We start from the raw sequence: 26448 nt of genomic DNA, 5'->3' as shown, positions 1-26448 counted from the left end.
TGTTGGGGCTGACATCTCAGGCTCTGAAAACCACTGTCTCAGGCCCTGCTCGAGAACTTCTTTATTCATCTGGCAAATATTTCTTGAGTGCGTGGCTGACCAAGTCTTCCCTCCCTGAAGTCCTTAAAGAACCCTCTTTCCCGAAGCAGTCATTTCCCTGAGATGTAAACCAGTCAATCTGGCAAGGCAAGCAGGAACGGAGATTGTGCAGGAAAGCTGGTTGAACTCAGACATGCTGCAGAAATCTGTAACCAGTCCCAAGGATGTCCCAAAGATTTCAGATGCCGTCAGCCCCATTCCAGAAAATGTCTCCCAGTCAGCATCCAATTTCTCTTTTTCTTCTCTCTTAAGGTAAGCCCAGCCCAGACCCTCCACCTGGGTAACCAACTTCTAGGCACTGAGATAAAGTGTTACTCTGATCTCCTTCTCTGCTGGTCCCCACCAGATCCTGGCTTTTTGATTCTGCTGCTGACTTTTCTCTCAATGACACAACCTAGCTCCTCCCTGATGATGGTCTCAAGGAATCATCACCCTTTACAGTCTGAACCTACCTGAAAGATTGTCTAGTCCGGTGATTTTTCAGGGTTTTTTTTTTTTTTAAATGGGAATCTCAGTTATTCAAAATCTCATGTTGAACATCAATGTCTAAGAGAATTCAAAACTTTGTCATTATTAAAAGTAACTTTTTATTTGTAGGCATTTGAAGCACTAGAGCTTCTCAGAATACACCTGAAATCCACTGATCGCAACAGACAAGAAAGCCAACACCAAGAGGTTAGTTCAGTGGCAGCTGGAGGGCAGTATTAGTATTGGTTTCCTACTGCCGCCGTAACAATTATCACAGACGTAGAGGTTTAAAATATGTATGTATTATCTCAGCATTCAGAGGTCAGAAGCTCCCGATCAGTTTCACTTGGGCTCACGTCAAAGTGCAAGCAGGCTGTGCTCCTTCTGGAGGCTCTAGGGGAGAATCTGTTTCCTCGCCTTCTCCAGGTAAGTTCTGTCCTCATCACATGGTCTTTCTCCCCCTGCTTCCAGCGCTTGTCCTCTTTCTTATAAAGACCCTCTGATTACATCAGGTGCGCTTAAATAATTCATGATAGTCTATCCATCTCAGGATCCTTCATTTAATCACATCTGCAAAGTCCCTTTTGCCATGTAGGGTACATAGTAATGTATTCCGGGGCTCAGATTGTGGCCATCTCTGGAGGGGCCATTATTCAGCCCATCACAGATAGGCAGCAGTTAAGAGCAGAGCTGTGACTGAGCCCACAACTCCCGGGCTCTTTTGGTGCCTTCTGTGTCTTGCTGGGGACAGGGAGATGCATCAGGGTGGAGAAAGTACACCGCTTTTTCTCTGACCTGTTTTCTACCTTGCCTATTACAAGCCATAAACCAGAACACGACAGCCCCACTGGAAGAAAGAAGAGAAGGTGTGAGGAAGTTAAATATTTTTAAGGGTCTGAAGCGGAACACCGTAAATATAACCTTTTTCTTGGGGTGTGTATTTTGTCTCAGAAGGGAAGATGGTCCATGAGATGTGATAGTCTGATTCAAATTGATTCGCAGAGATGAGATAAAGGAGCGATTATTATTAATCTTCATGACAACACCATTACAAGGGTCATATTTCCACATAACATGNAGGGAAACTGAGGCCAGGAAAGTGACCTATTTGGCTGAAGATCACATAGGTGGTAGGAGCCAGGGTTCATGTGACTCCATGCAGGCTGACTTGGGAACCTGAGACTGCAACCATTATTTAAACACCCTCAGAGTTTATGCGGAGTCTTTACGGGAACACCAGCCCCAGGCAGGGGCTTTGAAGTACAGGTCTCCTCTGAAGGAGCGGAATCAGGAAGAAATTCTAATGCTCACACCTCAGGCTACAGGTGAGAAAGCCGGGACTGCTCCTGGCTTTCTTGCTGATGTGTTCTGTGGCACTTAAACTTGCCGGGTGTCACTCACCCTCTCTCAAAGAAGCAAAAAGACGACGTGGGTTGCTCGAGTCTGAGCAATGGAACAGATATAAGCTATTGTGAAGGGCTGTGGAACACGAAGGGATTTCCCTGTACATTTAAAAGCTCACACTCCAGGGCTTAGGAGAATGGAGGGAGGGGTGAACGGGGAGCGCGGGGGATTTTTAAGGCGGTGAAACTATTCTGCATGTCTCTACAAAGGTGGATACGTGTCATCGTGCATTTGCCGTAACCCAGAGGACGCACAACAGCAGGAGCAAACCCTACTAGCTACTACAAATCTTAGTTAAATGTGTTAATAGTGGCTTAGCAATTGTAACAAGTGCACCACGGTAGTGCAAGATTCAATCGGAGAAACTATATTTGTGGGCAGAGGGTACATGGGACTAAGTACCTTCTGCTTAATTATTCTGTAAACCTAAAACTGCTCTTAAAAAAAACATGAAGTCTATTAATTAAAAAAAGAACTCACACTTTCAGACACTCCTGCTGGTCTTCTCAGAAATTTGTTCCCAAATGGTGACCATGACAGCTTATTCCTGCCTCCCAGGGGCTTGGCTGGTGCTGGGTGTCAGAAATGCTTTCCCAACATTCCCCACTGATCTATATCTGCTGCTTCCTACAAGACATCATCCGTGCTCACCAAATCTCAGAGCTCTTCCTAGCCAGCCACTCAGAAAAGCACTGACACATCCTGGGGTCCCACGTCCGCCTTGTCACTGAGCAGCTCTGTTGCCTTCGGAGAGGTCCTGCATTTCTTTGAGCCTCAACTTCTTCATCTATACCTAGAGGCTAATAAAATTCTCCCTAATGATCTGGCAGGGCTGCTTAAACAAGATAATACCTATGGGGTGCGTGGGTGGCTCAGTTGGTTAAGCACCTGCCTTCAGCTCAGGTCATGGTCCCAGGGTCTTGGGATCAAGCCCTGCATTGGACTCCCTTATGATCCCAGGGTCCTGGGATTGAGCCCCTCATCGGGCTCCCTGCTCCGTGGGGAGTCTGCTTTTCCCTCTTCCTCTACCCCTATTCATGATCTCCCTCTCAAATAAATAAAATCCTTAAAGAAAAAAAGATAATACCTATGAAGGCTTTGGGAAAACCATAAAGCATTATTATTCACACACATAAAGCACATACTTTCCTGTTTAACTCCTCACTTGCTTTTTTCCCATTTTATAGATTAGGGAACTGAGACTCAGAAAGGTTAACTAACTTGCCCAAAGACACGCAGGTCATAAGCGCAAAGCTGGAATTAAACAAACAAAAAAATCAAGTCTGACTCTAAAACTCACACTTTACATTTACACTCTTCAAAACTATACTACGCTGTCTCCAATGAGACACAGAATCAAAGCATCAATAGCGACTAGAGTCTCAAAGAGTAACCCCCACTGTCATACTAATCTTTCCTCCTCTGAAGACCCTCTCATTTTTTTTTTAAAGATTTTATTTATTTGACAGAGAGATGGAGAAAGAGAGGGAGAGAGAGAGAGCGCATACAAGCAGGCAGGGGGAGCAGCAGAGGCAGAGGGAGAAGCAGGCTCCCCGCTGAGCAGGGAGCCCGATGAGGGGCTCAATCCCAGGACCTTGGGATCATAAGCTGAGCCGAAGGCAGCCGCTTAACCAACTGAGTCACCCAGGCGCCCCTCATTTCTTTTGAGAGCTAAAAATCTCCAGGCAAAAAGCTCAGCCCAATGGTAAATTTCTCATAAGACCACGCAGCTCAGCTCCGAGGCGCCCAAAACCACTGTGCCTTCTTGCCAGGGTGCAGGAAAGAAGGGATTCTATTCCACATGCTTGGTTAAACCCCTCATTTTCTGTGGATTTAATGCTCACAGGGGTTAAATATCTGTGATGAGTTTAAAAAGCATTTTGTCCACAAATAAAAATATCCCGGACAGTAAATTTTGGTGCTAGATACAGCACAGTGGTCTCCATTATCCTGAAAAAACCATGAGGGATTCTATGGGTTGGTTCTCGAGGCTTAGCTTTAATTTTTCTTTGTTCCCAGATGTAATCGTGCTCTTTCATTCAGGGTTTTAGTGATTCGCTAAGCGTTGGAGCCTTTCTGTTCTGAAAGTCATCCACTTATTAATTTTCATTGTTTGAGCACCTATCATATATGCCAGGCATAGACCGACTCTTGCAAACAAGCAGACGGCGAGCAAGACAGACTTGACCTCTCTGTCTACATAGCTTCAGGCCACGGGAGGAGAAAGACAACTGAGCAGACGGTTATAACTTAGAGTGAGCATAAGAAATATCCAAAGCGCAAGAGAGGACCCCTAACGCAGACTACAAACTGTGTGATCTGGCTGGGAAGGGGTTCTGTTTGCCACTTACACGGCTGCAATTCTAGGCACAACGTCTGGAATGGGGCACTTACCACTACCACCTCCTCGCCTCCGGGTAACATAGTAACGTATCTTTCCCAGACTAACGGGATCTAATTCACCGGTGTCTTCTACTATTTTTCTCATTTCCGTGGCTTTACTGTAATAAATCAACTGCTGCTTATTGAGCACTTGCACTGCTGGCCATGGGGCAGGTAGAGAAGATGCTCTAGGGGTGTATTTATCATATTATATATGCTCTGTGTTAATCTGCGTGCCTCCTTCTGCAGATGAAATTTCTCCAGAACAGGGACTATGTCTTATTCTTCTGTTTCCAGGACTGGCTTCGGGTCTGGTATGGGTACGGGCTCAATCATGATGTGTGGAAGGAAGAATGGAAAGACAGAAGAGCAGAAAGAAGGGAGGAAGGGAGGGAGAGAAGGAGGGAAAGGAAGAAAGGGAGGAGGGCGGACAGGATCCCTTTTTAAGGGTAGCTTATTTGGGTAGCACTTAGCAGATGGGGGTCCAGTCCAGCTTCCTCCAGCAGCATTTCTGAACCTGACATACAGCCATGAATGCGGAGGGAGGAAAGGCTGGAAACCCTGCTGCCCCTTGGGCAGGTGATCGCACAGCATCTGCTTGCCCCCTGAGAGCAGATTTCCTGAACCCCCTGTCCAAGAGGCAGCACGGCTTTCCTCATGAGAGGCAGGCACCACTCCTGCGTCCGAGCCGGCAGAGATGCCTGGCATTGAAAGCTGTCTCTGCCTCTGGCCTGCCAGGCCCTGGTGACGGGCACTTGGTTCGGCTGCCCAGTCTGCCCCTGCAGGTTTCTGCAGTTTGCCGCTCCCTCTTTAGGTCCACCGAGCCTGCCTTTGGGGCCCTGTCATCTGTCAACAGCTGCACAAGTACTCCCACTGGCCACCAGGACTTGAGTCTCCCCTCGGCCGTCTGTCCTTCCCACTGTCACTGGCATGGCCTTTCTTAAATGAACATCTGGTCACACCACGCCCCCATGAAAAGCCCTTCAGTGGATCACGTGGTGCCATGAATCACGACATTCGAAGTCCCCTCCCCACTGGCCCCAACTCCCTGCCTCGCTAAGCTCATCTGTCTTCAGTGCCTCTCCTGCTTGCTGCGTTCCAGCCATCAACTCTTCCGAGCATCGACTCTTTCGTATACCTCTGTGCCTTTGCACCAGTGGGTGATTTTTCACATGCTGTTCCTTCTGCCTGGAAAGCCCTTCCCCCGGACGTACTCCTACTCATCCTTCAAGACCCAACTCATGTCACTTCCTGAGTGAAGCCAGAATCAGGCCTGTCTGGGGGACACCACGTGTGTCCCGCCCCTTCGTCCTTACCTCCAACTGAGTCCTGGTACACGGCCTGTACCTTCTCACTCACTAGTCTGTCCCCTCACTAGACTGAGTTCTCTGAGTACAAGGATGGTATCTTGTTCTTTCTATAATATTTTCATATTCAACGTTTTCATGATTGTGCATGATTTCCTATACATAATAGGTCAACTGCAAATACTCAAGGAATGGATGAACAAACATTCAGTTGACGCATTTTTAGTTGACCATACTCTCTGCAGCAAACTGCTTGGGCACTAGGAATTCCACAGTGACAGAGGCAGGAGAGGCCCCGCGTACACATGTTCCTTCTGGGTGACAGACGGAGACAGGTTGACAAATAAATGAACAAGATAATTTCAGAGGGCACTAAGTGCTCTGAAGAAATATAACTGGGTAGTGGGATAGAGAGGAGGGACAGTGAAGCCTGGGGGAGCTGCTCTGGATGGGTCAGGGAAGGCCACCCTGAGGAGGTGATGTTGGAGGTGAGAATGGATCTGAAGTTGACCATGCCGAGTTGCGAGGGCTTAGCATCCCATGCAAAGGGAGGAAGGAGCGGGGAGTGTTTCAAGGGATGAGGTGGAGCACGGGGCGTGATGTGGGTGAGGGAGCGCCCCGCCATATAGGGTGGCCTGCAGGGCATGACCAGGAGCGTGAACTCTGTTCCAGGCACAATGGCAGAATGAACAGCTGCCGAGATTAGCAGACACGGATGCTCCCAGCGAGTGGGTGCTTCGTGTCCCTCCACACACCTCCCTCACCCTCACATAAGATTACTGGCTGCTCACCGGGCGGGCGGAGACAGCCCTCATTAATCTCAGGAAGCGGGAGGGCAGACTCGGGCAGTGCGGCAACCCAGACTAACTAGAGAACACAAAGGCCGCCTGCCTCGCTTTGTTTTGAAACCGTCAAGTCCAAATTCCGCTAGCTGGCGGAGACAGGGGTTATTGATTTTCCCTTCTGGAATGCATGTCCTACAGAGTCCTCGCAAATAGAAACTGAAAAACAGAGGAAAACACAAGTGCTGAGAAAGATAGGGCAAGGGGACATTTTTTTAAAAAGCAATCTATACTGGCTTTTGTCTTTTTCTTCCTATGCTTTGTTGGATGGTGGCTTGTCACCTCTGTTTTTCCCAATTCACTTCTTTGTCCTTATCTCTGTGCCTTCCCGACGATCTCCCTCTCTCCCCCTCCCGATGCCTCCGGTCCAGTACCCGGCGCACCGTTTGCACACAGGAGGCAGCTTCTGCTGCTTTACCTACAGGACAGTCTCTCCAAGTGTTCTTTCTCCAGATCTGGTTGTCCAGCTCACTGCTGCTCTTTAAACACAGCACCTCTCCCCTTCGCAGACAGGCAGCAGAGTGGGACCAGCCCATAAATCCAGCTTTCAGTAACTGCATAGAGTGGTATCCCCAGCTAATTACCTTTTCTCTCTTGAGAACCAGGAAGCAATTAGGGACTTCCTTCCACTGCCTTTAGCACCCATTCCCACTGGGTTACACACCACGTGTGTCCCGCCCTCGGCTCTGACAAACGTTGCACGCTTGCCCCTTTGCCTCTGTGAATCAGGCCTTCCCTTGCTACAGGCTTCTTGGCTACTTGTCCTTTCTTCCTGTTGCTAGCATGGCTGAGTAGAGAGGACCTGGGTACACAGAAGTGTCTATGGATAGAGTCTAAAACATGGTTGGGTATGTTACTAAGGATAGATACGTGGGGAGGGCTAGGCCCAACTGCGTCTGTTGACTTTAACCAAATTAAACACACTGATCGAAACTTAACTTTATCATCTGGAAAACGGGTGTATCACAGTCTCTTCCTTCTCGAAGGGTAATGTCAGGACAAGCAAAGAAAATCCATGTCAAGAGTACAAAATTAAAAAAAAAAAATAGACAATCCTTGACCTTCTCTTCCTAATGAAATATATGGTATCGTGGATAGGCCCAACTGTAGTCATTTCATAGCCTGATACTCCAATAATTTATCCTCTACTCCTATTTTACCTAAGAAATAGAGCAGTGTTATGTTCCCCGAGCTCACACAAGGTGGTAGAGAAGGCTGGGGAGGGGGTGAATGGGAGGTGGTTCTCGAAACAAACTGATGAGAGGGATGTACCTTCCTGAGATTTAAAATCTGTAACGAGAGAGACAACCTACATGCAGGTAATTGAGGTCTGGTAGGAGGAGGAGTGTTTCCTTAATAGGTTTTATACAAACTTAATTTCTGCAAAGCGTCTTCTATTTTACATGTACTGATGCATATTTAAACGTATAACTTCAATTATCACCTCGACGCAGATGCTTCCCCTCCTTGAACTTGCTCCTCAGCTCAGCTCCTACATCTCCAATTACCCACATGATAGTTTCGCTGAAGGCTTATTTCCTCTACCTCCCTCTTCTTAAAGCCATCGAAGCTGAGGCTCATAGACAAAGCCGTGGCCCAGAGACCAAAGTCATTTACCCCGCAGGAGCAAGAGGATGGGATGTCAGGCTCGCCAACTTCCAACACACAGAAGATGCCCCATCCACCTGTCTGTGGAAGACTTGACATCACTTCACACCCAACTTAACGATCTTCGAGTTTGTCTTTTCTCCTCCTGACCTTTCGGTCTTTGTGGAGTGGAAGCTTCAAGAAGGCAAAGCTCGCAGATCTACAGATCTACAGCTCTTACTTTCTGTGGCTTGCCCCAGAGCTGGCATTTAGCAGGTTCATTTTGACGGCTGCATAGATGAAAGTCTATGAAAATTTGCCATCATTCCTTGTATCGTCTGAGCTCGGAAACTCATCATTTTCTACTTTTCTTCCCCCCCGGCTACTAATATCTCACTGATTGCCAATTTCTGTTGCCTTGGCCCTGTTGGTATCTTTGGATCCTTCTTCACTTCTGATTGCTCTCTTTCCCAAGTGTGAGCCCTGACCCCTTACGTTGGGTTCAGCCTCATCTCCTGTCCCCCTCTTTCCTCTTCCTCCTCCTCCTGTCCTAGGCTCCTCTTCCACAATACATGACTTCATCATGATTTTTCCCATGTTGGAAAAATCTACATTCTCAGTGCCTACATCTAAAGTGCTTGCAGGCAAGTGTTGCCCCCACCTGGCCTCCACCTGGCCTCCACCTGGCCTCCACCTCTCTTCCTAACCTTATCACCTGTTGTTCTGTCTCATAAACCCCCACCCTCACAAGATGGCTCTGCCTGTGTCCCTTAACACACACCTTATACAGGTTTGCCTCTATATTTGCACACACTATTGCCTCATTTACTTTGTGAGTTCCAGTCATCATTCAGGCCTGGGTAAAGTCTTTAGGATTATAACTACAACAAAGGAATACAGCAGTCACAGTAGCTAGAACTTTCTAAATATCTTCCATGTACTAAGCATAGTACTAAGTTATCCATACTCATTATTTTATTAACCTTCACAAAAAGCCTAGGAGGTTAAGTACAATTCTTATCCTCATCTTACAGTGGAGGAAATCTAGGTTCGGAAGTGTCTAGTAATGTGCCTAAGGTCACAGACTCTGTGTGCACAATAGCTGAAAATCAGACCTAGATCTATCAGGTGGCCAAAGCCATGTTTCTAACTTTTAGGCTATGCTCCCTAAAGCCATGTGTCTTGTCTCCAGTTTTACCGTAAGCCACCCAAGAATACAGATAATACTTCTGGGCCTCATAGGTTCTGCCCAACCAAGGTATGTTGACGGAACTGATTCAAAGTGTAAAGCGATCAGCCCCCCCCCCCCTTTAGTTCTGTTGGCTAATTCATCCTTTAAGCAGTGTGTTTACTTCCCTCTCCTCTCGCCCCCAGGACCACATGCTGACACTGGGTATAAAAAACAAAAGGAAGATCCTCCCTGAGTTCAGGCCTTTGAGTAACACCTATTTGCAAGGCCTGGAGAAGGAAGGCCTGACAGTTATTCCTGAGTGACTCAGGAGTCTGTGTTTGCAGAACCTTGAATCTTTGAGCTCCTGAGGCCTTTGTGGAGTTAGAGATATTACAGGAAAACAACAACCGCCCCCCCCCTTCAGCAACTACCGTGGACCACTGTGAGATTTAATCACTTTCTTGAGAACCAAAACTGCAGTTGGTAATTACACAGCTTGCGTATACATCACTATAGTGTTTTGTTGTTGTTAACTGGCCCATTTAAAATTAGAGCCATGAGACAGAACAGATAAACCACATTACATATGTAAAATGTATATCTGGGCATCAGCCAGATTAAGAAGGGGGCTGACCTTGAGTTAGTTACTGCCCTGCTCTGGTCCCCAATTTTCTCACTGTTGACCGGTGGGGTTTTAGAGGGTCTCTAAGTTCTCTTGCCTTGCCTTTCTGGGATGCTAATTAGCATCTTAATTTGGGTTTATATGCACAATCTTGAGTCACATTCTCCATGGCTTTGTCTGCTCCAGCCTGCCCTCTCCTGCTTCTGAGCAAACACGCCCAGATGAAGCGGTGGGCAGCTTGCTGTGTGGAATCCCCTTGCAAAGTCCTCGCTGCCCTAGGCTCCCTTCACCTCGAGATGCCTCTGCCCTCTTGTGTGCTTTGCATGTGAAACAGCAAAACTTCCCGCTAGGTTCTCAGCCACAGGGGAAGCAGACAGCCTGTATCTGGGAGCCATCATCAGTTTCCCAGGACACTAATATCCCTGTAGTTCTTATAAGGAAAACCAGCTAAAGTAGTTTTAAAGAAACCTCCTTCAAGACTTCTCAAGTTGAGTGGGAGCCTGCAGAGGCCAGTGGACAGAGATGCTTGCCCAGACCAACCAGACCCTCTCCTGGGCCCATCTCCCAACACACGCTCCGAACACATGGACATGGAGATAGGGCAGAGAATTCAGAAGGCACAGTCCTCGTGAAAGTAAGGGCCCAGGAGTCCCTGCTAAATAGCATGGAGGCCAGGTTAACAACAACAAAGGTTATTTGGCAAGTTAAGACACATAGTGATGGACTAGTTCTTCATGGATCCTATCAGTGGGCACAGGAGTCTGCATGGGGTAGAATGATACAGAACCCCACAGGCAGGCGCGCGCGCGCGCACACACACACACACACACACACACACACACACACACGAGGGGAGCAATTATCCAAAATCTGCAGAATAACATCCGTGGAGTGCACCCATGGCAGTTTCCTGGTTTTCACACCGTACTAGTTATGTAACATGTTACCACTGGGACGAAACTGGGGTAAAAGGACACGTGGACCTATCTAGTATTTTTGAAACTTCCTGGGAATCAATAATTATTTCAAAATAAAACTAAAAACACCTCCCAAACCAAGCAGCTAGTGCAGTGAGTGGATGTGGCTGCGTCCCCCTGCGATCCTGGGATACCAGCGGCCAGGCCCTCTCGCCAGACCCTATTACTAACGGTGATGCCGTTGCCGTCATGATCATTACCCCCATCATCCGGGCTCCCATTTATTGAACACTTACTACGTACGAGGCACGCTTCCTCATTTGTGTCAATGCCCCCACCAGTCCATCATCCCCATTTTATAGAAAATAACGACCTGGGGAGTAGCTGAGTCAAGCCCCAGGCCACAGAGCTATGGTGGGGCCAGGCCCTGACCCAGGTCTGGGACTCTAATGCTCACACTTGGGGCCGGAAAACCAGAGAGCAACGGGACTGCGTGGAGCTGTCATGGCATCCAACGTGTGTTCCCTGGAAACCACTCAAGCACATCCCTCACTCTGTCTCAAAGGCGCCTGCACCGAACCAGCACACGGCAGGGGATGCCACCTTCCCATCACGTCCCTCACCCCTGTTCTCGCCAGAAAGTCACATCTGCAGAGAAGAAAAACAAAACAAAACAAAACAAACCACTTACAAGTTCTTCACGTTGGCGATGCCACGGAACGCCTTCCTCGGGATCCCCAGGATCTGGTTTTCGCTCAGATCTCTAAACAGGAAGAGAAGAGGCACACCGCATTAAGGACCAAGGCCCGGCTTTATCTGCATCTCATTATGACAACAAAACCCCTCGCAGGCTGCCTCTGAGATCAGGAGTGTTGGAGGGACTGTTCAGTCTCAGGCCCCAGGCTGCTACGAGCCTTCACATTGTTCCTCTAGTGATGGCCTTTGCTGGAATGGTTACCAGGCGGGAGCCGCTCGCCTCCAGGGCGGGCTCTGTGGGTGGTCTCGCACCTCCAGGCCACGAGCCAACACGCTGGGTTATTTGTTGCTCATACCGCACCCAATTCTCTGTTTTGCCACCTCCCAGAGAGACCTCTTGCTGCCCCCCACCCCCCCGCCGTCCCTCCCCCACTGCAGGGTCAACAGCACTCAGTCTCCCACTCTTAGGCACTCTCTGCCTTTGTTATCTGGGATTGGAAAGGAGCCTAGCCATCCTGATTTTCTGATGGGGGTGACCATCTCCGTTTGTTCCAGAGCCCCAGACACCCCCCGGGGGCCTCCTGGATCGGCTTAGTGACAGGCCTGATGACTTCAAATTACATTTCTACAAACCTGTCCAAAATGGGGGTCCCACTGGCCCTTCATCTAGCATTAAGCAGTGCTAATGTGTTGTTTTGAAGAAGAAAGGTAAGGGACAAAGTGTCAGGTGTTGAAGTCGGCTCAAACCCAGGTCTTGTGACAGGGTCCTCTTCAAAAATCCCCAAAGCCTCAGTTTCCTTTCCTAAGACCCATGTGGCTTTTTCTGTTTCCTTCCCCCCATCCCCCCCCACTCAAACCAAACACATGCACTTGTTTTCATTCACACCTCAAGTTTGCCTGGAATCTCAGTGAGTAATCAGTCATACCTGTGTCTACACACACACACACACCCCAATCGTATGTATATACATCTATAGATACAGATATATATCTCAATTATTTTGAAAATAACACAAAAATCATTAGATATTAAGGTAAACAATTACCTACCCAGACCTTAACCACTGTTACAAATGAGGAGCAATATGTATAAATCTCACCAATATGATCTCATAGTATATCGTCAGTCATAAACTCTTTTTCCAGTTATTATATTGAGAGCATCTGTTCCCGTCATTACAGTACGTGTGCGCCAACAGTTTTAATCACCGTACACCATCCAATTGTATACAGGGCTATAGGATCCCGCACTGTGGGCTACTGTCATTTAAGGAAACGCTAGGATGAGTTTTCCTCCCCACACGTTTTTGGGGGCAATCGTTGAGCTCCTTCCTTGGTATAAAGTCCTAAAAGGAGAACGTGCTGGGTCACAGCGTAAACGTCTTTAACTGCCAAGTTGTCCCAGAGGCAGATTGTACTAATGGATACTGTCCCACACTGATTTTCCACAGGAACCTAATCAAAGCTGAAGAGGACTCCAAATATTTATTTGAAAAGAGAGGTCAGACAACCATCCCCCACTAAAACTAATGCTAAGTGAAATAAGTCAAGCAGAGAAAGACAATTATCATATGATTTCTCTCATCTATGGAACATAAGAACTAGGAAGATCGGTAGGGGAAGAAAGGGATAAAGGGGGGGTAATTAGAGGGGGGAATGAAACATGAGAGACTATGGACGATGAGAAACAAACTGAGGGCTTCAGAGGGGAGGGGGGTGGGGGAATGGGATAGACCGGTGATGGGTAGTAAGGAGGGCACGTATTGCATGGTGCACTTGGTGTTATACGCAAGTAATGAATCATGGAACTTTACATCAAAAACCAGGGATGTACTGTATGGTGACTAACATAATATAATAAAAAAATCATTAAAAAATAAATAAAATTAAAAAAATAATAAAATAAAAATAAAACTTAGGCTGTCTAAATTCACCTTGTGTGAAGGAGCAGGAGGAAAAACAGAAAACAGAAGAGAGGCGTCCCTTTCCTGCTCTCACCTGCGGAGAGGAGTTATCACACTTCAAGCAGCCGGCTGGAACTTTAGACACTTGGGGATTGTCTGGGGCCATGGTTAAGCCCCAAGGCAAGGCTCAGAATTGGGGTGGGTGTAGATACAACTACGGGTGGCTTCTGGAACTGAATAACAGGTGTTCCCCAACTCAAATCCAGTTTCCTCTGTCTGCAACTGGTGTAAATAAATTTAGATGCACAAGGAGCCCCGTTGCAGGCTCCCCCGGCTGGCCTGATTCAATGAGCAGGGCTCCAGCCTGGAGTCGGGGCACTGAACAAAGCCCACGGTGACAGGAGAGGTCAGGCGGGGTCACCAAGGTCACTTCTCTGCTCTCCATCAGACTCCAGGAGAAGAGGGCGCAGGTCCTGTCATCTGACTAATGCAATTTCCACCAGGCATCTGGGCTCTACCCAAGGCTCCAGCCACCACAATGGGCCTAGTCTTTTCTGCCAAGTAAAGGCTGGTCTCCAGGACAGCACGCCCCTGCTCACTACCCTCCCAGCCTTGGCTGCTATCTTTGGCCACTCTGGGAAACAGGTCGGGCCATACTTCTGGCCAACGGCTGACGATCAGAATCAGGGGCAGGGGAGCACACAGGGAGAGGTTTAGATGAGTCAGCTATAACCACGCCTAGGAGCTAGGAGAAAGGGCACGTACTTCAATACTGCGTTAACCCTCGGAGTTTAAGGTGCTCCAAACATACTGAAGAAATAACTGAATGATGGTTCTGGCTTGTAATATGGTGGGATGATAAGAGGAGAGTAACATTTTAGCAGAAAAATCGGGCCCAGCTGCTGGGAAACATCCCACAGAAGCAATCACACAGGCAAAACCCTGTAATCGCACGGGGCAGCCCCTTGGGTTTCTGGTCACTGTTTTGTTGCTGGAAGTAGACCCAGTCTTGCTCCTAGTTGAAGGGACCCAGTTTAAAGTACAGTTTTTTTTTCACTTCTCTGCCATGGCTTTCCTCCTGCCGCAACTGAGCAAAACAGTGGATTGTAGGGAATTTATCTGTTCCCCATGACGATCCGCTTGTAAATTTTATTAATTTTATTTTCCATTGAGCCTCTGTTCTCCAGCTAACAATACCACTGCCATCCATCTGCAGGACTGTATATTGATTTCATAAATACCTCCAGTGGGCTGACAAACTGACAGCTTTAATGGTGTTACTGATGGGGCGTGGAGGAGGGTTCAGGGCTGGGTGCTTCATTTTCGGTAACTGCCCCTTCACAATTATCTCGAGGCCTTTGTGAAGGCTCCTAATAGCGTGTTTATCTCAGCGTGATGCCAGAGCATGGAGCTAGGGCTAAGCACTACCCTTGAGAGAGACAAGAGCCACCATTTTCAGCTGACATTTACATAAAAATAACAAAATCTATCCGCAGTGTCCAAGAGCCTAGTTCTGGCCAATTGCTTGCTGGGGGTTTAGTACCTTGCCCCTCCTGAGGGAAAACGCTCAGAAGGAACCAGGGAAAGAGAACTTTTTTTTTTTTTTTTTTTTAACATTAGATGAAAGGTATGAGGCTGGAGCACGATAAGAGGATAAGGGGTGTGCTGAAATTTTCTGGGGGAAGTAAAGGAAGATGGCTGGTGGGAAACGCTTTCTTGGTTGGGAAATAGGGCTACGGATTGGGATGCCTTTAAATAATTAGGACTCTGAAAGAAAGGAGAACTGCATTAGCTAAAGTGCATTTTCCTGCTTCCGGAAAATGATTAACCGACGGATTATTCCATCCAAAAACACAAGACCAAAGAGGACTTATTAAGGAGACAGTAAGTCAAATAGGAGTTGGCAAGAACCAATATATCCCCCTTCCAGCCAACCCCCCCTTTTTAATTTACTAAAATGCTTTGGACACAGATTAACTTTCTTCACAAATTTATTATTGCTTCATCTACCTTGAAACGGGAACTGCAGACACTTTGATAAATGGATTGAAAGGTTGTCTACTTCCAGTGGAGCTTTGCAATGCTTCCCGGTCTCTCCCTGCAATGTCAGGCATGCTTTGTTCTCAGAGCAACAGTGAATGACAGTCCCCACTTTCACCCCCACCCCTGCCCACCCCATGTTTACCAGGGAAGATGGTAAGGCAAGAAGCAGGAAAATAGTCTCCTCTTTGCTCTGGTGGGGACAATGCACTTGTCTCAGGTCACATTCATGCTCCCAGGAAGTCCTGTCTGTGTTAAATGGCAGTTTGTGGGGGGTGGAATTTGCTCCTAGATGTTAAACTTCAACTATTCCAAAGGTACAAGATGGGGCTTGGAAACTCCCCCAACCTTTGGGGATTCTTGTTTCTGAGGTGGGGCAAGCGAGTTAGCTGTATGACCATGCAAACTACTGAAATGCTCTGTGCCTCAGTTTCCCCATCTTTACAGTGGGGGCTTTACTGACCTCCTCGGTTAATCACGGGGATGAAAGGACTTGACATAGGTGCGCCTTGCAGGGCACCGGGAACCCTGTAGGCATTCACCAAACGCCTGCATTTCTTTCTATGATGTTCCGCCCATTCAGTCCTGCATTTTGTATTGCTGAGAACATTCTTTATGACCCTCTTCAGGACATATGTCTAAACTGTGCAAAGAATAGAACACATAAACATTGCTAATATTCTTTCCATAAAATCTGGGGGAGGGATCAAAGTTTCCCTCCTCTATCATCTAGATAGGAGTATCCATATTTGATTCTAGAGTCTTTTGAATGGGAGAGGAGAGCTTGATTCAGGAGAAAAGGTCTCAGATTGGGCTCTCAAAGAAGCTGACATTTAGCCAAGTGATGGATTCACAAAGTGCTCCTGGGAGAGACCAGTAAGGGATGCAGGAAGCAGGATCAAGGAGGGAAATACAGGTCAGTTAGGAAAAGTCCTAGCCTTAGCCCCATATCCTGGGAGCTCCTGTCTCTAACCAAGGGATCTGGGCCTTTAGAGCTCTGCATCAGATGGTCCTTGGTTAGAGACCACCCAAGAAAAACACATATTGCCTGGCTCTGCCTGTTCTCCATTAGGCTGAACAGGGTGACTCCAGCAACTCTAAGATTGCTGAAGACATTCCTGGTCATGATCTTTATCCTCAAAATCTAAAGAAGCAGGAGATGGGAGCCAGTGTCAGTAAAGAGACCCAAAGGATCCAACCCAAAGCATTCATAAAAAGGCTTCAAGGGCAATTCTCCTGATTCAGGAAGTTCTCAGATTAAAAAAAAATTACTCATGAAAGATGACATATTCAGGACCGAGGATCAAGAGGTCACAGGGGAGGATTAGTGACCAAAGGAAATTGCGACAACCCGGTCGATACCCTCTTTGTCTACCTCCCCAGACGCCGTACACTGAGACCAATTAGGTACCTTTTTAGAAACTTAAAACAAAAAACAAAAAAACCCACCACCACTTGATTAGCCAAACTAAAAGAGGGGATGATCTAGAAGCATTTCTAGGGGTGCCTGGGTGGCTCAGTCAGTTAAGTGTCTGCCTTCGGTTCAGGTCATGATCTCAGGGTCCTGAGATCGAGCCCTGCATCGTGCTCCTTTCTCGTCGGGGAGCCTGCTTCTCCCTCTCCATCTGTGCGCTCGCTCTAGCGCGCGCTCTCTCTCTCGCGCGCGCGCTCTCTCTCTCAAATAAATAAAATGTTAAAAACAAAACAAAACAAAACCTTTTTTATTTGGAACCATTATTGGATTTGAGATCAGGGCAGTGGATTACCACTCTGATTCTCTTTGGCCTGAGTATGTATTAAAATTACTTTCCTAGTCACTGCCTACTAGGGGGAAACCTGCCCATTGGTACAGTAGGTATCAATCAAAATTCATTTAGGGATTTAAAAAATTTCTGATAGATAATCCATGAATCTAAAAATTCTTGTACTCTCACTGCTGCCATGTTATACAAAGCTGAACCCTGCTCCCCTTAGCCCCAACTCCTAATATATAGTAACTGTGACATTATCGCTCCTCTCTAGGAGTCCAAGAGAAAGATGGTCTTGCTTACTTTATTTTATACAATGGGAGGGACAGACATGCAGGAAAAATTATTCCCTGGGGATTTTACGATGTGAACTTCGGGGAGGATTTATCTTAAAAGGTAAATCTCTTCTGCAGGCAATTTACCTTAATAAGCAAGATTATATGTGTTTGCAGTTGGGTCAAACCAAGTGAGCCCCAAGCATATGTCCCAGCTAAGAAGCCCTGGTACCTCCAGCTGGGTGTCTAGTCAATGGCATCCTTTGTCCGAGGGAGATTATAATGGAATAGCTGAATCATTTCCTGAAAGAACTGCCATGTATGCCAGAGACCCAGAGAATCGATGTATCACTGGGGGACAAAAAAACCAAAACATGACCAAAAAAACCAAAACCAAACCAAACCAAAACAAAAAAACCCCAAAAAACTCCCAAACGATTAGTTTCCACTGTTCCAGCTGGCTTCTGAATATTTCATTGCACCAGTTTACACGCTTGCTCTCTTGATGCTAAAAACTTACTGAATGAAAGAGATCAGGAAAAGCTCCTTTCATTCTGCTTCCTCTGACAAGCTCATTAGAAAACTCCTAGCCACACCATTCAGCTGTTTAATATTGGCAGATTAAGTGTCAGCTTAGATTCTTCATGCAACAAAAAATAAATTTAGCACCTACTATGTGCTGTTCTTCTGTGTCACATGTTCAGACACAGAAGGGAAGAGAACTGAGTTCCTGTCCTGGAGCTTGCATTCTCTTTGACCCCCAATCAAATGAACAGAACTCTTCCCATATTTGATTGGAAAACAAACATCTAGATGTCCCCCAATGTAAGAGCTGCAGTTTCATGGTTTTTTCCCTTTCCAACAAGAAGAAATCCTGTATCTAAAGTCACACTGCAGACTGTTCCTAACCAGCAAGGAAAATAATTCACAGCTTTGTTTTACTCGATGCTCGACATCTTTTAAGTTTTTTTTGGGGGGGGGGAGGGAAAGATGCTGATCCGAATCACTGGGACTTGCAGTCTTATTTCATCGAGTACTTTGGTTTTGTCTTTCACAGTGGACATCTGATAAAATCAGGACGGTTTGCAGATGCTATTCAGAGTTGGCATGGCACGCGGCAGCTGTTCTCGCAGTGGGGCTCATGGTCTACCTCTCCAGAATTTTCGGATGATGCTTCAAAAAATACAGATCCTTTGTTTCTAAAATAATTTAGATAGGATAATGGTATTGTGGGCTATGTTTCCCTTCATTGAGGTCTTTATCTTTGAGAGATGCATACTGAAGTAATTAAGGATTAAATGACGATGTCTGGGTTTTGCTTCAAAATAATGTGGAAGAGGGGGGAGTGGGTGGAAATGGAGAAGGAGTAAGATTGGCCATGAATGGATACTTACTGGAGCTGAGTGCTAGGTGCAAAGGAGTTCCCCTATAACTTGTGCTTGACTTTTACATATGTGTGAAATTTTCCAGAATAAAAAAACGTAATGCAGATTTCTGGGACCCATCCCAGACCTACCGAGTCAGAAACCCTGGGGATGGGCTCTGGAGTGTAAACTTTGAACAAGTTTGAGAGGATGCATAGGATGATTTGTGCATGGGATTAGGTGCTGAGTTCACACCCCAGTTGTGCTACTTAATGGGTTGTGTGTCTGTAAGAACATCAATTCAATTCTGAGCCTCAACTTGTGCTTCTGTGAAATCAGGATAAGCATTGAGAGTAATGAAAAATCAAGTGCTTTCTATACTCTAATGCAGGATATAAATGCAAATCCCTATCTTTGTCTTATTAGCATGAAGCTAACAAATACTGCATCCTATTACCTTAAGTATCTAGGGAAAATTTTGGGGCCAAGATGCAAAGGCCTCCCGTGTCTCAGGTGTGAGCCTGCAGGTGTTGGACAAAGTACTTATGGGATAGCGTCACAGAAGGCTGAAGGGGGACAGAGTGACAATATCTAATCCATACCTGACAAAGCCACGCAGGGGCCCACTTTGGAGGCTGACCTAGAAGGGATAAGAGTCCATTGATGGTTACACCCTTCCCTGGGACCCCAGCGATTCAGCAGGAGGAAACCAAGCACTTTGCCCCTGGACTCCCCTAAACCTGTAAGGCAGACTCAGGTGACTGGGATTAGAGCATTCCAGGTGCGGCCTCACAGACAAGTGTTCCCCAGGTTTCTAGGAGGGTTGCATTGAGGGGGAAAAACACTGGAGGACAGGTAATGAGCAGCCGGGCCTTGAGGCAGATCTTGCGCTGTGACCATTCTAGAGCAGGACTGCAAGTAAGGTTAGGGTTATTTGTTTGCTCTATGATTAGTCACTAACATACACACCTTCTGTCTCCTTATGGGCAGATGTTCTAGAAATCACAAATTCAAATGCTTTAGGATCACACAGGTTAAAGAAAATGAGCAAAGCAGGCTGACTGTGGACACAAAAGTAAGGAGGGGTGAGCTGGGGGACATAGGGCCCATCCCAATGAATTCCCCCCAATTAAAAACAAATAACCAGGGCGCCTGGGTGGCACAGCGGTTAAGCGTCTGCCTTCGGCTCAGGGCGTGATCCCGGCGTTATGGGATCGAGCCCCACATCAGGCTCCTCCGCTATGAGCCTGCTTCTTCCTCTCCCACTCCCCCTGCTTGTGTTCCCTCTCTTGCTGGCTGTCTCTATCTCTGTCAAATAAATAAATAAAATTAAAAAAAAAAAATAACCCTCCGCGCTGGTCAATAGGACACTTCAGCCCAAGGCTGAAGGGTATGGAGGCCAACACCCCTCCAGAGGGGATCTGCTAATTCTAGGACAGCATTGTCCCATAGAAATATAACATGAGACACCCATGAAATTTAATTTGTTCCATTAGCTGCATTAAAAACAATAAAAACAGCTGAAATGAATCTTAATAAAGTATTTTACTTAACTCAATACATCAAAAATATTTTAACATATAATCAATATAAAAATAAATCAATGAGATACTTTATATTCTTTTTTATACCAAGTCTTCAGAATCTGGTGTGTATTTTATATACATCTCAAGTCAGACCAGCCCCATTTCAAGTGCTCGGTAACCACACATGGCTAGCACCTGTCATATTGGACAGTGCACTTCTAGAATAAGGCTAGGAGCTTGATGCCACAGTTCTATGCCCACTCATCGTCAAGAGAGGAAAAAAGTATTAGATACTGGATCCAATCTAAAGGAGCCCAGTGTGGGACTCCTCGGAGGCTGGGCGGGTGGGTAAACAAGAGGAAATGTGAAAGGGAGCCATTCAAGATAGAAGCCTTTGGATTTAAGGAAGCAAGCCAGGGCTTGAAATATCCTAGTCATTCAGCCATTCCTCCTATGAGCAGAGAACCGCCTTCCAGGCATAGGATTTAATTTGCATCTTTCCGAACAAACTTTCCAGGGCTGGCAGGGTTAACCAATGCTTCCAGTCCAAACAGAAGCTTTCTTCATTGAATTATCATATGCAACGCCCACTAAGTCTTTGTGTTCATGAAACAGCATTATAGCTGACTGATCATCTCCAGCAAAGGATGCAGAGGCTGAGCTTCTCGACAGCTAACTCCTAGAATTACCACAATTTAGCGACAAGGTAGTTACATTAGACAGGATTGGGGAGCTCTTGTTATCAGTCCAATTGTGCCCTCTGTTCTGGTCCAGACTTCCCTGCTTCACTAAGGATTCTAACTACCAGCATCTGACTCAAGTTCGTGTGTCCGCTGACACGAACCCTTCAGGGGGTGTAACTGAGATTTTTGTGTTCTTACATCGTGGGCAGAAATCTGATGCTGAAAACCATCTGATCCGAAGGATCTAATCACATGCCCGAGATAGTCCTTTGCCAATTTTAGGCCCAATGAAACGTTTTGGTTTAATTTCCCAATCTTGATGTGTGTGTGTGGGGGGGTATCAAAAGAATGGGGACCAGGGTTTTCTTTTTTTCCTTTGTTTGAAGCCATGTGTCTGCCCAATAGAGTTGGGGAAAGGGAACCCATTTCTGTGCAATCCATCCTCCTTCCAGGCTGACATACTGTTCGATCCCCTCCTTTCCCTCCGTCCCTCTCCCTTGGCAGCCCTCTGAGGCTTTCATCCCTAATTTGATTGTCGTAGCTGACACTGCCAATCTGAAATCCAGGAGCACGTCTAACGCTGGCTGGACAAGGGGAGTGCGTGGGGAGTAGAGGGGGAGGCAAATTCATCTTGAGAATAGCTTTATGTAAATCGATCCTCTGGCCGAAAGCTGGAGCGAAGCATTTGCTGATTAATTGGAGAAGCGTCCTTGTTCCCGTGTCTTCTTTAGAGAGATGGCCCAAATTGAGTCCTCTCTTCTTCACAAAGACATTCCCATGCCAAAAAGCTTTTGCAATTAGGAGATGAAACCTTACGAGCAGGGGGGTGGAGGCAGCAGGGGTTGGGGGAGCGTTTATGGAATTTGTTCTGAAATGAAGTATGTGCATCTGGGCTGCTTCATGATTAATTGCTGACCGGGTACCTTCATTTGCCTCCCAGACGGTGGCCGGATAGCCTAGGTTCTGAGGCAGAAGATCCCATCGGTGAAGACCCACTTGTACAATTAGCAAAAATTAAGGGGGTGGAAAGTATACCTTCTAACATGTTTTTCTGGTAGATTCCAAATTTATATTTTCAGTGACTACTTGGGCCCATTTCTGTTGCCATCAGAAAGGAGAGAATGTCTGTGATTGACTCAATCTCTTTTCCCTGTACCTCTTACTGCCTATGAAAAAGCGCCAACAAAATGCCAGATCATCCACCAAAGTGGTCCTTTAACTGAGGGCACTGTTCAATCTGACCTTACCCCAAATCTCAAAGCAAATTAAGGACTTAGGCACAGGCAGATGTGAGTGGATCCAGAGAGATCTCTTGTTTGCTAATCCTGAGCTGACTGAAGGTCAAGCTTGTATGGAAACATGGCCGTTTGCACGGGCTCCTTCATTTAATTATTAGTTTCACATGGCCAGAAACTTTTGCTGAGCACAAACCCTGACACACCACTTAAAAAATATTTGTTGAATGGATTAAAAATAAGCAAAAAGGATTTCATGTCATTGCCTGGTTCATGAATGATCGAGAATAAATCTCAAGCTATGGGGATTTTCTCTCCCCAAGTCCAGTTTGGCCCTTTCGAAGGTAAAGTGCTCTGCCCCTGTTCCCCCACCCTTCTCTGCCTCGCTGGTACAGTACGGTGACTGAGAACTGATGTCACTAGAACAGGCTTGCGTTCGAAGGAGCCACCGGTAAAGTCTTTGAGAAGGTTTAGTGAGCTACACTGAAGTGTGGGAATGAGCAGGTACCTGGAAAGGAAGGCTAAGCAAATAATTTGGTTTCTCAGAATAGAGTTTAAACCTGGTCTGAGAGGATACAAAAGATTTGGAAAATGAATTCAGTCCAGAAAAGGGCTGTGTGCCTCACAAAGAAACATCTCCAAGGACATGCCCTCCTCCTCTCCCCACTTCCGAATTCTGACCCTTGTTGAGACTAGGATACTAGAGACAAACTCTGGGGACAGAAGGAGACACTATTAGCATTAAGCTATAGACGATGTCAGAAGGGGATGACTGGCAGTGAGAAAGTTTTGATTATCTTTGTGATAACTTGCTCTGTGATAACTCTCCTTTCTGCCAAAGGGTCGAAGAGATGTGGAAACCCGCACGAAGCCCGAGGATTAGAAGTCCAACTGGGGAAGGTGGGAAGCAGAGAGGCAGGCCAACGGACTAAGGCATTGTCATCTGGGAGCAGGGGAAGCCATTTCCTGATTTCCAGCCCCGTAACGTTCAATGTTCAACTTGGTCACGAAGAAAGGATCTTTCCATACTTCCCTGGGTACCCTGTGTGGGCCTGACCCTAGAGTAACATTTATGGACGGAGCAACTCCTCCTTCCTCCACTGGAGGATGTGCCACTGGGGCTCCTCCTCTGCCATGGATTCATTCTCACTGAAGAAACCTGAGCACCTGGGAGCGGGGGTGGGGGGTGGGGGGGATGACACCTTGGGCTGTGGTTGCCCAGTGGCTCGAGTCCGGGATGCAGAGCTGCGGCTCAAGGAAATGGGGCTTGTATATGCCTGTTCCTTCTTGTAACTTTTCGGAACCCCATTAGATAAGTGAAACCTCAGGGATGAAGGTGAGATGCTATCCTGGGGCCATCTGCTGATAAAATCAATGCGGCCCCAGAAAGGCTCAAAATTATCTTCTACCCAGGCAGGAAAGCAATTCAGCAAGAGCTCAGCACCCTGAGCTGCAAGGCCAGCTCCTCGAAGCCCAGTGTTGGACGAAGTATATAGCAGCTAAAGCCATTAAGCTATGTTAATACTACAGCGTGACATTTCTCCTCGTGACCCCCTGCACTATTTATTGTTCAAAACAATTACAGCTATTGCTAATAACTCACACCTGTGGATGTCCTGGTATGGACTCAAGCAAAATAGATGCTGTTCTCTTGCTTATTTATGTAAAAATGGATGCAGTTCAATAGGCTGACACCAAGTTTGAAGTTAACGCTAATGTTTAATCCCAGACCTGCTTCTGGCCATTTAGCATGAGAGGCAGGAGATGAGGGGTGCGTGCTGGGAGAACCTGGTGAACCGCAGAGATGTAAGTAAGCAGTGATGAATGTGGGGTTGCTGCCACTGGTCTGACACCCAATACTACAAACCCCCCTGTCTCGGGCAAAGGGGATAGGTCCTCCATGGCAGGAGGTGGGGGCAGAGAGGAGGGATAGAGGGGGGACTCCTTCTGAAACACCTCCCTTGCCTCTCTGTCCATTACTATAGCCTGAGCCATACCCTGCCTGGTAACTTGACTCCCTTCCTTTCATAACTGACCCCAGAGGTCCTGCCTATGGTCAGGAGACAGTGAGGCACAGTATTGGAAGGATGGCTCAGGAGCCCAGAAAAACTTGGTGTGAATTCAGACTTGGCCTCTTGCTAGCTGTGGGACTTTGCATGAGTAGATCACCCTGTCTGAGCCTCGGTTTTCTCATCTGTAAAACAGGAACAATGAAAACATTCATGTCAGGGAATTATTATAAAATGGCTAATGAATTTAGAGCTATACGTTACCTGGTTAATAAGCACTTAATAAATACCAATTATCATGAGTGCCGTATCTATTCGAGTCTGCAAACCTACGCGTAGATGACAAGAAAATCCCCGCATTCCTTGTCCCGGAGAATATTACGTCACAGCTCAAACTGTAAAGCAGCAATCCCCAGTCAAATTTAATACCAAAGACAGCAATTCTTGGATTCTGCTCAGCCCGCGCTGCCCCAAAGCTTCCCTGGGTCCTACAGGGAGACCTGACCTCACGAATTCTACTAGGCTCTCCCTGGATGGATGGTCACGGAGCGAAAGCCCACAGCTCTCTGTACACCCCCCGGGAAGCCGGCTGGGACCTGCGGATTCAACAGCGACTGCTGTGCAGAGAAGTCAGCAGGAGGTGCCGCAAAGCGTATGGATGAGGAGAGGACTGGAGGCAGCTCATGGGACCACGGGTGGGAGAGCTGGAGGGTCCAGTCAGACAGCGTTTAGACAGGGGAGTGGCCTAACCCTAACTTGGGCTCTGGGCTGAGGGCAGGATGGTGCCCAGCTGCCTGTGCAGGAACTCGGAACACGTCAAAATAGCCCTCTACCTTCCAGAACATGAGCTTGTGGGGGTGCAGAGCCATGCGGGAAACAGCCACAAGAGGAGAGGCTGAGATCACTCCAGATGGGAAGGTGAGTTGAATTTGCTACTGAAGCAAATTCCCTGGCTGTCCTTCCTACCCCGTTACAACTGTCCTGTGGCTTACATTTCAAAGCAGAGCAAGGTCATCATTAATAAGGTGACTATAGTGCACCCATGGAGTTAGGTGCTATGGGTCAAAGCTAAGAAAATGAGAAGACACCGTCTGTGGGAGAGGACAAAAGGGGACAGCAAGTATGACATCACCTCTTAGGAAATGAAAGTCACCTCTGCAGACAGACCCAGCTGTTCAAGCCAAGATACACTGGGCCTCTGTCCTCTCCTATCCCCAAACCCACCCTGGAGGCTGCTCCAGGAGTGAGGGGAAGGAACCAGAAAGTCAGCCTCTGAGTGCTGGTGTGGAGGGGCTGAGTCTGTGATCTTCTTTCAAGGCAGCTGTGGAGGGGTGGGAGAACCCAAGCAGAGAGAAACAGAGAGAGAGAGAGAAATAGATGAGACTGAGAGAGATAGAACAAAGAGAAAAAGATAGGGGAAAACAGGCAGGGACACAAAAACAAAGAGGAAGGGAGACTGACAGTGAGACAGAATAGAGAAAACAAAAGAAAAACAAAAGTCAGAGAGAAACACACATGCACAGAAACAGTGATTTCCCGAGGAGATCGTGAAAGGCAGAGATGCACAGAGAAAGAGAGAGAAGTGCAGATGTGAGACAAGGGACACGGGACAGAGACAGGTGCAAACACACAGAAAGGGCTGGGTTGGGAGAACAAGGGGCAGAGGATAGCGAGAGGCAGAGGGTCAGGCAGAAGCTGTGCAGAGATTCCTCCCCACAGATCCTTAGTGTCTGGGCTTTCTCAGGGGACCAAGAAAGGGAGGGAATCCAAGGCCTCACTCACATCCCACGTGGAGGCTGCTCTGGAAACAAGGATGCGTCATCCTGCCTGCCTGGACCCTGCACTGAACTCAGTCCTCTGCCCCTGCTGACCCTTGTCCACAGACCGCAGCCTCCCCAAGGAGGGCAAGGTGCTAGCACCTAGGGGAAGGTCCCCCGGGACTTCACCCAAGCTCCCGTCTCTACGGAATGTCTCCAGTCCTGCTGCCCTCAGCTCCGGAAGGCAGGCACAAGAGGTTTTGGCAGAGAAAACTTGTGGAGGTTTCAAACTTCTTACATTACGAAGCGAGTTTTTAAAAGCTCCATAAAATTTCAAGGCACATACTTAATGTTCAAATGGCAGAATATATCGATCCCTGCCCATCCTCTAGTATCTTAAGTTTACCCAGAG

The 26448-nt window shown here is 47.2% G+C and overlaps 1 protein-coding gene across 1 annotated transcript in view; it reads right to left on the bottom strand.

Annotated features, from left to right (window-relative positions):
* SLIT3 (slit guidance ligand 3) overlaps positions 1–26448 on the bottom strand; it is a 584433-nt gene that overhangs the window by 174306 nt on the left and 383679 nt on the right. Inside the window, exon 5 of the mRNA XM_040630315.1 lies at positions 11491–11562. Within this exon, the coding sequence (XP_040486249.1) occupies positions 11491–11562 (72 nt within the window). The remainder of the gene's footprint in view (positions 1–11490; positions 11563–26448) is intronic.

The sequence above is a fragment of the Ursus maritimus genome, unplaced genomic scaffold (assembly GCF_017311325.1).
Source record: "Ursus maritimus isolate PB19 unplaced genomic scaffold, ASM1731132v1 scaffold_15, whole genome shotgun sequence".
NCBI lineage: Eukaryota > Metazoa > Chordata > Mammalia > Carnivora > Ursidae > Ursus > Ursus maritimus.
The sequence above is the reverse complement of the archived record's forward strand: the minus strand, read 5'-3'. Positions and strand labels throughout refer to the sequence as shown.